This window comes from Sorghum bicolor, chromosome 5 (assembly GCF_000003195.3).
Source record: "Sorghum bicolor cultivar BTx623 chromosome 5, Sorghum_bicolor_NCBIv3, whole genome shotgun sequence".
NCBI classification, from domain to species: Eukaryota; Viridiplantae; Streptophyta; class Magnoliopsida; order Poales; family Poaceae; genus Sorghum; species Sorghum bicolor.
The window spans coordinates 57,687,766-57,700,014 of NC_012874.2; the positions used below are offsets into that span (position 1 = coordinate 57,687,766).

The following is a 12,249-nucleotide window of genomic DNA, read 5'->3' on the forward strand; positions in this document are numbered from 1 at the left end:
CAAATAGGGGCTATGATCTGCAGATATTGGTGGAATAATTAAGAAGGGAAGCATAAGATCCACTGGCTGAATAAAGAGCAATTGCTGAGACCAAAAGAAGAAGGTGGGCTGGGTCTTAAAGACTTCCACCATTTCAATCTTGCTATGCTTGCAAAACAAGGCTGGAGGTTATGGCAGAACCCCGATTCATTATGTACTAGAGTTTTGAAGGTAAAATATTTCCCAACCACATCTGTGTTAGAGGCAAGGCAGAAATCTGGAATGTCATATACATGGCAAAGCATACTCCAGGGTATTAATTTAGTGAAAAAAGGAATGATATGGAGAGTGGGTGATGGAGTGGGTTTGAACATTTGGTCTGATCCATGGCTGCCTAAAGACTCAGTCAGACGGCCGTTGACACCAAGAGGTGGCTGCTCTACTGACTGAAGTCGCTGAACTACTGGACCCAAGTACAGGATCCTGGGATGCTCATCTTGTAAGAGATATTTTCTGGAAAGAAGACGTGGAAGTGATTCTTGCGTTGCCGGTGCATGGGGGAAGAGAGAAATCACTTGCCTGGCACTTTGATAAGCGGTGAGTTTTCAGTGTTAAGAGTGCATATAGAGTAAGTAGAGATGATGCTCGCCGGAAGCATACTACAAATGGTGGTCAAGGTGGGAGCGCTAGTGCAGGGAAAGGCGTCTGGAAGGATCTCTGGAAATTGAAATGTCCAGGCAAGATCAAGCACTTCTTATGGCGACTTGCTCACAACAGCCACCCATTGAGATGCAACCTGATCCGACGAGGGATGCAGATAGACATTAGTTGCCTGGTCTGTGGTAGAATGGGCGAAGATGGAGCACACCTCTTCAAATGTAAGCTGGCCAAACAAATCTGGCGCCTGCTAAACATGGATGCGGAGCGAGTGCACCTAGCAGCTGTACCCGACGCCTCCGGAGCTGTTGAATGGATTCTGAGTCACCAAGAACCAAAGAGAGAGTTGATGGTGTTCCTTCTCTGGTTCCTGTGATCTGAACGCAATGCTATCAGAGAGGGAGTCACAGACCGGCGACTGTCATAGCACGATGCATAGAATTGTTTGCTCATGAGAGTGCACAGCTCCTAAGCTGCTCGCCGATATGATGCCATGTGGGCAGTCCAGAAGGAAGTGGTCCAGGCCACCAGAGAATGTATTAAAGGTAAATGTTGATGGAGCTTTCTTTCCAAATGAAAAAGATGGCAGTTGGGGCTTCTTGCTGCGTGATAGTGAGGGGGATATGGTGATGGCGGGAAGAGGCAAAGTGAACAATCTACTGAATGTTTTTCATCCGAGCTCATTGCTTGCCTTCAAGGGTTGCAGACAGCAGGGGATTTGGGTATTGGTTAGATCAGCGCCCTTACCTCTACAAAGTATGATGAATCTGTTCTTGGTCATCTGATCGAGGAGATCAAGTTCCAAGCTAGTTTAAACTTTACTAGTTTCGTATGTGTTCATATTTAACTTGTAATGAAGCCGCTCATGGGTTGGCTAGAATAGGTTATCTATGCTCTGAAGGTGAGGGGATCGTTTCTGATTCTGTTCCTGATGACATAGCTGTAATTGTCACTAATGATCTGTTAGCTAATGAGTAATGAGAATATCCAGGTTCAAAAAAATATTTTCCACTAATTAGGCTTAAAAGATTTGTCTTGTGATTTATAGGTGCAATTAGTTTTTGTTTTCATCTACATTTAATGCTCTATGCATGTGTCTAAAAATTCTATGTGATAGGTAGAGAGTTATGTGGCATATAAATAAGAAAAAATAAACACCACAGTAGAGAGTTATGTGAGAGATATTTCCAGGAGATCGTGCTAGATTAGTTATTTGGAAATTGCTAGCTACTTCATCTCTCTCCTTCGTAGCCAATGAAAATGATATTTTTATTATTATTTCTGTACATCATCTAGCTAGCTATTTGTAAATCTATCCCTAATATTTAAAGATGAAAATTTCACGTCCGTTAAAAACATAGTAATCCGCTGCCTGAGAGAACTCACCTGGTACCAGATTCTAGATCGAATCCAAAACAAAATCAAATACAAATCATGTACCACATACCAGATTCCAGATCGAGTCCAAAACGAAATCACGTACAAATCAAGTACCATATATTCGACGGCAACAGCTCCGTGCCTTCCCCTGCATCCCCCCCATCGAGAACGAAGATCTCAGCAACGCATGTAGCGATAGGCACGGAGGAGATGTAGAGAGACTGGAGGAGCGAAGGGAGCGAAAATGAGAGCGTACGGTGCTGCGGCAGTGCTTGGCGCCGACGGCGAGAACCAAGGCGAAGAGGTTGAGGAAGGCGAGGAAGGCGTAGAGAGCGACGGAGGCGGGGCGCGAGGTCCTGAACCTGAAGCCACCCATCAGTATCGAGCTCCGACGGCAGCATCGCTCTAAGGCGGAGGCCGAAAGCTCTCTCTTCACTCTGGGATCAAGATGGCAATGGGAAATTTCCCGTCGGGTCTAGCCGTCCAGGTCTCTCATCCCCGCCCCCGAGGGGAAAACTTTTCCCCAGCCCCATCCCCGTCAAAGCTGACGGGGGATGTTCTTTCCCTATCCCCGAACCCGAGCAGGGAAAGCACCCCGATGGGGTCCCCATCCCCGCAAAAACAAGTGCTCGGATCAATAACCAAGTACAAAATGCATCTTGCAATAGCATGAAATACAATTGCTTAGTTTACAGATCACAGCTTCCTTGATTACCCAAATTGCAAAAAAAATCACAGCTCCCATGATTCCCAAAATTGCAAATAAATTGAAAAAAAAATCTAACAAGTACATTAGTGCTTGCGTGGATGCAGATCTGTACTTGTATCAGGCAAGAGCCACCTTCTGGCTTCTGCCGTATCCAACCAGGATGAGAAACTGGAGAGGAGACGCAAGATTCATCTTCCATACAGACCAAAGTAGGAGCAGCAGTGCGGGCGTGCGGCAGCCAGGCAACTGCGCACAGGGCATCTTGAATACTCAGAGGCAGACACTCATGCTCACTGGCTGGGACTACGAGCGTGGCCACCATGGGGAGATGGCTCTCGCGTGATGGCGTGAATCACGTTGGAACCGCTGGCGGCGTCTGTGTTTGGTGCTCTGGCGGCTGCGCCGCTGCGGGAGTAGCCGAGTGGGGGGCTGGGGACTGGATGGGATGAGGATTAGGGTTAGACTTTGCATATATATACTCATGTCGGTGCTGGGCCTTGGTGGGCTGATTTGAGTTGCGCGTGAATCTGTGATATTCGAGGCGGGTTTGCAGGGATCGGGGTCGGGGGATGGATTCCCATCCCCGTCCCAGCCCCGATGGGGATTCTTTTTTCTACCAATTAGATCCCCGTGGGGAATAAATTGACACCATCCTCGTCCCCTAATAGAGGAATTCCCCACGGGGAATCGGGGATCGGGTCCTCATTGACATCTTTACTCTGGGAGTGGTGGTGGTCTGGTAGGGGAAGTGGGATTAGGAGAAAATGCTAAGGTTCCACTCGATCAGCCATATCATCATCAATCCGCGTTTTGAGGTGGCTGTCTCGCGTGTCGGTGTACGGCCAGGTACTTTTTTCTCTTTTATTTATTTTTCTTTTGATTAAGGTGGTATTTAATTCCCCGTAAAATACAAAATATAAAATATCATTTTTTATGAATGTGTTTAATTCTATTCAAAATGTTAAAACTTTTAGAGTCCAAAATACATGAAGCTGTTTTTTTGGAGTTTTTCTTGGCTCTTGAGGCTAAAATTTATAATACAAAATGATAACTATTTTGCCAAAAAAATTAGATGATGTTTAGTTTCATTTTGTAGAATGGTGTGGGGAACTAAATAGGCTTGTATATATAATCTATACACCTCAGCAGCGTCTGGCGAGCTTCTGAGCCTATGGCGACAGCACGGCTCATTGTGACACTGGGCGGACGAGAGCTTAGGTTTCCTTTGTATAGGTCGTGGCTCCAGGTGGATGGACACAAGAGGTCTGCATTGGGTCTTTTTAGTTTTATTTTGCAGAATGGTGTGGGGAACTAAATAGGCTCGTATATATAATCTATACACTTTAGCAACGTCTGGCGAGCTCCTGAGCCTATGGTGGCGGCACGGCTCATTGTGGCACTGGGCGGATGAGAGCATGGGTTTCCTCCGTGCAGGTCGTGGCTCCAGATGGATGGACGCAAGAGGTGCGCATTGGGTCTTATAGCTAACCTAAAGCGAGGAAGGTGAGGCCACCAAGGAAGAAAGACATTTTTGCCTCTTTGTTATTATTTATATATATATATATATAGTTAGGTAATATAGATATAGATAGATTTGATAGCTTTTTTTCTCCCGTTGCAACGCACGGGCATTTTTGCTAGTTATCATTAAAGACATCTCATAGCCAATAGAATTTATTCTAGACCAGCTATTTGATTACCATTGGGGGACGCCCTTGTAGATGAAGGAAGGAGTTGAGCTGAAGCTAGCCAGACCTCCACCGAACGAGCCTGAGTATTCCTCGAGCATGCTAAAAAGCAACATATCACGGATAACTTCAAAATAAGACACAGTGTTTAAACAGAAGTCGCATTCGATATTCATGCTGTTTTATACTCTCTTAACACATTCCGCAAAACCATGCATACATTTGTGTGCATACTACGTAGGAGGCATTTGGACACATCTAATGTTTATCAACATATGCACTTGCTGCACGGCACAATAACCTTTAGGTTCACAGACGAAGGCACTCTCCCCTCGACATGTCTCTGAATGGCAACACGGGCCTTTTCAGCCTCCACGAGTGCATCCTGACTCAGCTTCCAGCATTCGTCAGTCTTGTTAAACCTAATGTCATGCCCACGTGTAGTGTCTAATGTGAGACACGCCAATGACTTTGTTTTTTCGATAATATGGATCGTAAGCTCGATCATGCTCTTTGCAGAGCAAAAGCCAGTTATCATCACATTCTTCAGGTGGTCATGGCAACATTCTGAAAGGCACTGTGGACGTGAGGAATCAGCACCTGGATCTTCAACAATAGAATCAGGTCTCAAGGTCGGAATATGAATCTGCACAGAGATATATGAGTGTACCATCCATAATAAGACAAAAAATGTTTTCAATTAGGCTGGACCTCATAGTCTTGTTCATCAAAATACAAGAGATTCTTGAAAGATATAATAGCTATAAATTTGTCTTAAGGACCACTTGCAAGCAGTAATACTTACACGTAGGATGAAGGTCTCCAATGCTGGGGAAGCATCTAGAAAAGAAACCAGCGAGCAAAAATCATAGTCTGGGGTAAATATTGGTGCACACGCCACTATCTCCAAGTACTTGAGCTGGAGAAATCTACCATATGTCATTGGTGTATTGGCTGTCTGAAAAAAATAGATGCCCCAAATATTTATTAAGCAGACATATATTCATTGTGTACTCATGAATGTAAACATACAACAATTTATGACCCTTTTCACTTGCAGATAACAACAAAATTTAGGAAGTATCAAACTTTTTTTTGTCTCAAACACGAGTAAGAATCAAACTGACCTCATCTCCTGTTAATAGATCAAGACTTTGAACATTTGGGATGATGAATGGAAGTTTGGTTCTAGCATAATACAAGGCACCAGGTGAATCGTAATTGTGGAAGGTAACTTCCCTCACTTGAGGCGCATGTCCAAAAGAGATGCGTATTTGATCCCCTACATAGGAGAAAATGGAGAGATTTGGGGCATTGCTTTCAATGACCTCCAGATTTAGGCAGCTAAACACAATTAGGATATTAAGCTCCTTCAGCAGACAAGGTATCCTTAAGCAGATAATATCCTCGCAGTTGGACAGATAAATCTGCTTCAAAGCACAAGAATTGGACAGAAAGCCATATAGTTCCTCCCCAGTAACATGGACAGAACTCAATTTCAAATTTGTCAAGCTACTCATGCAACCAACTTGTGGGGCAGAGTGAAAAGAGCATACAGAGAGAGAGAAAGACTGAATGGAGCTTCTCTGCACAATAGAAAAGACAGAACATGGGAAGTTGTACTTTATGTCCTGACCTTCGATCATTGATAGATGGAAATTTTCAATCCGAGAAGTAAAGGCAACTTGAAGCCAGCGATCAACATAACTAGGATGGAGATCTGAACAAGGGTAAGTTTGAAGGCTAAATGTCTTTACTCCCATGCCAGAGTGGTTCTGCAAAATGTGGTCAACTCTACTGACAAATTCCATTACCGTTTCATGTCTTTTAGATGCATTTCGCTTTATGCAAAGTGTGTCATCATGCTTTATGCCGAGTGACAATATAGACAGGTTGAGATTTGGGTAGCATCTCCAAGAACGCAGAAAACTACGAGACACACATGCAGCCTGGGCAGCATCTTGCATTTCCATGAGAGCGTGTATTCGATGAAGGATATCCTGTACAAATAAGCATGACAGAGAACTTATGAACATAAAATGGTTGTAGTGACAATGCTTTCAAAAAATGTGGTGGAAAGACAGCTTAAAATCTAATTAGCAATTAAATTCAAATTCTGTGTGCAGATCTTGCGGGCAGTATTTTCGAGAAATTGGCTATTATAGGACTCCAAACGTTGGGTTTCTCTATAATAGGACTCTTAACGTTTGTTTCTTCTAAATAGGACTGCAAATAATTACAATCAGCTCTAATGACATTTTGTTTCTTTTTTAATGTCTTTTGTCATCTAAAAATACATGTATTTTTTGTATTGACCCTATTACCCTTCAGCTATCATATGGTACTGAATTTCATCGATTCATCTACGAGACGCGAGACGCCGCACGACGCTCCTCCTCGCATAGTGGTGTCAATTAGCTTGGATTTTCTTATTTGCGCCCTTTCGCAAGACCTCAATTTCAGATCAGATGGCTTAAAAGGCGAGCAAGACTAATTTGCATGCCGCTAATCTTTCATGGAAAGCTAAGAAATATCGTGCTGGAAAGCTAAGAAATATCGATGCAGTCCTTTCTTCTTTTCCTAAACCTGCAGTTATGCAGTAAAATAAGTGCAGTAAACTGTGGTCCGATGCTGCCGGGAATTTGATGAAGTTGGAGGGCTTGCAGCCTTGCACCAAGAGATCATTGGGTGCTAGATTTATCGGAGAGGGTTCAAGCGAGCCGAGGGCACATCTGCACATCCCTGTCACCAAGCAGCCAAATTCAGCAGTGCCGTGCCGGTGCGGCGGGTGACGGGGGGAGCAGAGCAGCCGAGCTGCCGATGACGAGAGCAGGGAAAACTGAAAAGAAAAGGAAGCTGCTCGTCTCGGCGGTGTTCACGTGCGAGGAGGAGCGTCGTGCGGCGTCTCACATCTCGTAGATGAATCGATGGAACTGAGTATCATAGGATAGCTGGAGGGTAATAGGGTCAATACGAAAAATACATGTATTTTTAGATAACAAAAGACATTAAAAAAGAAATAAAATGTCATTAGAGCTGATTATAATTATTTGTAGTCCTATTTAAGAGAAACAAACGTTAAGAGTCCCAACGTTTGGTGTCCTATAATAGCCAATTTCTCAGTATTTTCTGCTGGTAATACATAAGAGTCCTATTAAGCCCATAACCAATAACCATCACCAGAGGAGGCGACATGATTGCAATTCTAAACACACATGGACCCCTAGACCTAATTTGCTCTGCAACTTTTGGACCAGATGGATCAAGCACGAGACTCTGATGATCCAAAATTCACCAGCGTACATAATGAGTTTTCCACTAATATTAATCACTATACATCAGTATCAGGATCTCATTTCATACCTCTGGAAGCTGGACCTGAGATGCGCTTATTTCAGCACAATCAGAGTCATCCACTTCTTGACAAGTTGAGGCCTGTACTTGAGTGGCCGAACAAGTCGATCCATCACCTTCATGCCCAGGGGCGGCTGACCGAGTAGTAATTGACATGGATATAGATAGGTACACCCAATAACTTCTGGAAAAAAAATCAAATTTAGTAGCAATAATAATTACATATATAATGTTGTAACTAAATCAAGTCCGAAAGCAAATACCCAAATCGATTTAGGGTTTGGGTGCTCGGCTTCGCACTGCAGGAAGGGAGTAGGGAGGCCTCGTCGCCAGCGAAGGACCCGACGACGACCTGGCGAAGGACCGTCGAGGCTAGACCTAACCACAAGCACCAAGCGTAGGGCCGCGGCGGCGGTCGTCGCCAGAGTTGCTCGATGAGAGAGCGCGCGCGAGAGAGAGAGAGAGAGGCGCGCGAACGCGAGGCGAACGGAACGGAAGAAAAGGCAGCTGGTGAACCGAGTCCGCTTCTGTTTTTTTTCCCCCCTCACGAGTACGGACCTGGCGCTGGCGGGCCTCCAGCGATAGTTTCTGCGGCGGGCCCAGACCAGGCCCAGGCCCAGGCCCAACAGGCCGAGATGTATACTAGACTTGTACCCTGTTTCGATTCGATGGGTCGTTTACGTATTCAGTTATTTCACACAATATCCGTGACTCGGGACGGCGGCGATGTCGTCGGCCGCCGCCTCCGCCGGCGGCGGCAGCGGTAGCGAAGTTAGTGGGGGCACGGAGGAGCGCGGGGAGATCGCGTACGTGAGCTACGGAGGGGAGCAGCACCTGCCGCTGGTGATGTCGTTGGTGGACGAGGAGCTCAGCGAGCCCTACTCCATCTTCACCTACCGCTACTTCGTCTACCTCTGGCCGCAGCTCACCTTCCTGGTACGCGCGCCTCGCCTTCTCTCTCTCATTATCCCCTCGGCTCCCTCTCGAATCGCGCCGCCGTCGTGCCGGATTTGACGCTCTCCTGATCTTCGTCTTGGGTGGCAACGGGGATGGGGGGGGCGATGCAGGCGTTCGATGCAACGGATGGCAAGTGCGTGGGGACGGTCGTGTGTAAGATGGGGGAGCACAGGGGTGCGTTCAGGGGCTACATCGCCATGCTCGTCGTCCTCAAGCCCTACCGAGGGAGGGGAATAGGTGACGCACTTCTTCCTCCTTTTTTTTTTTACTGCTGCTGTTGCCTCTTGATGAATTGCTGTCACCTCTGTTCTAGATCGTTTCTAGACAAGGAATGGTCGTGCCCGGATAGGTTGATTACGTATTAGACTGCATAAAACCTTGATGCGCTGTTCAATTATGTGCATGGTGCATACAGAATACCAAACAGATCAATTACTACGCTGTATGAACGTGCTTGTGTTGTCCAACTAGCATTGTTCAATTATATCATAAATTTGTAACCTTGCCACTAGAATAACAGTTGTGCCAGAAAGAAGCCTCATTTTCTGTGTGAATACTCTGCTTCCTTGGTTTCCAGCATGAACATGCATATATATGCTTACTTCTTGGCTGCTAGATCGTTTCATGACAATTGGCATGCATCATATGACTGTTGTGGACCCTTTCTTGAAATAATAAATGAGTTTCTTTGGCAAACTGTAGTTGAGAAACACTGCTAGTTACAAAAGGAGTGTACAACCTTTGTCTGAGTACTTTCCATTTACTGTATATATATACTGTATAGACTTGTAAGCAAGGCAAGTTGAGGAAAGCCACAAGGCCACAGCTTGCCACTAATTAATCTAGCAGGTTTGTGGATGTCCTCCGGTTCCGCTCGCTTGTGCTCTGTGAACTTGGTGGCTGATGCATACAAACCCACATGACCCGCAAAGCACGTGTAGCTGGCTTGCTTGCCACTACTGCTACTAGAGAATCGAAAAAAATGTGGCCAACAAATTTATCATAATCCACAAAGGCCCCAACAGAATAGTAATTCATGCTATCGGACAATAGATTAATCAAACAAAATACCAGATAGATTACATTGATGAACAAGTGGCAAGTTAGAGTGCGGTAATGCTGCTCATACCATACCAATATCTGGTGCTGTAAGGTAGATACAGTTTCAGCTTTAGTTTGAGAGTGAAGCAATTTGTGTAAAATGGCCTGTGTAACTGAGTGAAAGTTACAGAAATCTAGCTCAGATATATAAACTTAGGACAATGGGTTAGGCACAGTGATGCTATACACTTCATAGGAATAAAGAGAGGTGAGGACCAAGCAGATCCTTACCCATCTGTGTGGAAGAAAATTCCAGACGAGGAAGCCGCACCTGTGACCAGGCGTCCCTTGCCCCAGAAACCAGTGCTTGGATCTTGGAAGCTTCATTGCCCCATCCTCTCCTCTTCCTCCACTGCAGAGGACAGCTGGACAAGGGCCATGTTGCTGCCAGCTGCCACCGCCGCAAACGTCATCTCACTCTGCATAGGCGTAGAGGTACAACAGGCAGAGGGCGACACTAATAGGGACAGCGGTCTTAGCAGTAGGATTCCGAAGAGGATGATGCTAACAGAAGCAGCGGCGGCACTTCTTTTGGGTTTGTAGTGGGCTCTCTTTTGAGTTCTGTGAGCTTGGCAGACTGAACAGTAATTGTCTGCAAACTATTGGTTGGTGGCCCACAACAGCCACAAAGAGTTATTTTGCAGGGCAGACTGGCGGGTTATGTTAATAACCCATCCTGCCTAGATTCCTTACTGTGTACTAGGCATTGACTTGTGCTATTGCAGAAGTTTTGTATGGTCACTCTGTTCCAGTGTCATATGTATGGTAGTTCAGTGTGGGGTGTTATTAGGGAATCACTGATTCTGATAAGAGAATAGAGAAAATGATTAGTGATTATGGTGAGGAATGTTAACATCTTTTATTTGATAATTTCTTTCACATAGGATTAATATTTTGACAGATCCTTCTATTGAGAATCTTTCTTCTAGCATACATTAATGATGAAATCCTTGAAATTATCTGTCCTTTCAGCACTTATATGTTGAATTAGTCCATTGGCGGTTATTGCTTTTGTTATGCAGTGTGTGTAGCACAAGTTAGTTTTCTAATAAAGGAATGATAATTACATCATGATGAGTATCCTAGTTTTCGTGTGTAAATTGGTACCAAATCTTTAGCTTTTTTTACCTTCTCAATTGGCTGATCTTAGCAAGCAAAGTAACTAAATCTCTATTTATCTTTCTACAGCAACTGAGCTAGTTACTAGATCAATTCGGGTAATGATGGACTCTGGCTGTGAGGAGGTAATTACTACTGCCATTTCACGTCCTCTTCTGATTCCCAACATTCTGACTTCGAAATTCCTGTAGAAGTGAAAGCTTGTCATATATCTTTGTTTTGGTATTCGCCCTCTTTTTTTGTGTAAAAAGGGTTTATAGCATCTGCAGCCAGAAAGATGGAAATAAGTTTGAGACCCTAGATTAACGTGCAGTTTGTACAAATATCCTTCCCAAAAGTTTGTATCTTACATCCAACTTTACCTGCTGATCAGGTGACACTTGAGGCAGAAGTTACTAATAAGGGTGCCCTTGCTCTCTATGGTCGCCTGGGGTTTATCCGAGCAAAGAGACTGTACAGATACTATCTAAATGGAGTAGACGCTTTTCGGCTGAAACTACTGTTTCCACGCCCTGATCCTGGCCTGCCTCCAATGATGATTGGCAATGACACGGATGACCAGAAGATGGATTCTCCCTATTTGTGACAGCACCCTAGTCAGTAGGTAGAATTGAGTTGGAGACCTGGAATCCGATCATTTTAGCTCTATTTCATGCTTTCATAGATGACATGTAACTGTAATATCTTTGTACTTACATACCAAATTTTTGAGTTGTTTTATTTCCGTTTTTTTTTTTTTTGATAAGGATGTTGTAGAACCTTTTTTTTTTGTGCAATCCACTTCACATCAAGCGATTAGACAGTGCAGTTCTTTTGCTCAACAAACAAAACGCATGCCGCAGTTGCTGTAAGTTTAATTGTGGATATTGAAAGTCTCTGTCAACAGTACTTTTGATAAAATTCCAAAGATTTTGTGGATGGCCACAACCTAATCCTGTACAGGTCATTCCTCTTAACATTCTGTAAATGAACATACAACTAGCTGGAAATGTAAAACCAATGACAGGATAACAGCGGTGGGCTGTGATGCTAAGTCCAGAAGCTGCAATAGACAATTAGTCATTAAAAGCTGATTTCCATGCCAACAGTTTGAAATATTTTCGTTAAGCTAATATCATTTTAACAGCAACAGGTAGCAGCAGCCAGTAGAACCACTCTAGAAAACCAAAATATCATTTTAACCTCACCTATATGCTCACTTGCTCAGCTGCACATCACACCCATCATGTCAGTAGAACATTAGGCGACACCAGCATTTATATACAACCTGTCCTGAATCTCTAGCAACAAGGGTGGATGGTGACA

At 44.4% G+C, this 12,249-nt stretch overlaps 2 protein-coding genes and 1 long non-coding RNA gene across 5 annotated transcripts; 1 reads left to right on the forward strand and 2 right to left on the reverse strand.

The window, feature by feature from the left end:
- Positions 1,885–3,183, reverse strand: LOC110435483. The gene is made up of 2 exons (XR_002453192.1): positions 2,273–3,183; positions 1,885–2,164 (listed from the first exon to the last, which is right to left on the reverse strand). It is a non-coding gene; the product is annotated as an uncharacterized LOC110435483 (long non-coding RNA).
- LOC8083154 lies at positions 4,540–8,273 on the reverse strand. 3 transcript variants are annotated; one of them, XM_021461019.1, is made up of 5 exons: positions 8,031–8,273; positions 7,777–7,948; positions 5,541–6,413; positions 5,219–5,371; positions 4,540–5,059 (listed from the first exon to the last, which is right to left on the reverse strand). In XM_021461019.1, exons 2-5 carry the CDS (start codon positions 7,921–7,923, stop codon positions 4,682–4,684), a joined length of 1,551 nt encoding a protein of 516 aa, XP_021316694.1. In that variant the 5' UTR covers positions 7,924–7,948; positions 8,031–8,273; the 3' UTR covers positions 4,540–4,681. The 3 variants fall into 3 exon arrangements, with proteins under 3 accessions (XP_021316694.1, XP_021316695.1, XP_021316693.1); XM_021461020.1 differs by having other exon boundaries at positions 4,540–5,013; positions 7,777–7,951; positions 8,031–8,271; XM_021461018.1 differs by having other exon boundaries at positions 7,777–7,951; positions 8,031–8,271.
- On the forward strand, positions 8,444–11,860 carry LOC8064790 (N-alpha-acetyltransferase MAK3). The gene is made up of 4 exons (XM_002449540.2): positions 8,444–8,703; positions 8,835–8,961; positions 11,014–11,069; positions 11,318–11,860. Exons 1-4 carry the CDS (start codon positions 8,494–8,496, stop codon positions 11,528–11,530), a joined length of 606 nt encoding a protein of 201 aa, XP_002449585.1. The 5' UTR covers positions 8,444–8,493; the 3' UTR covers positions 11,531–11,860.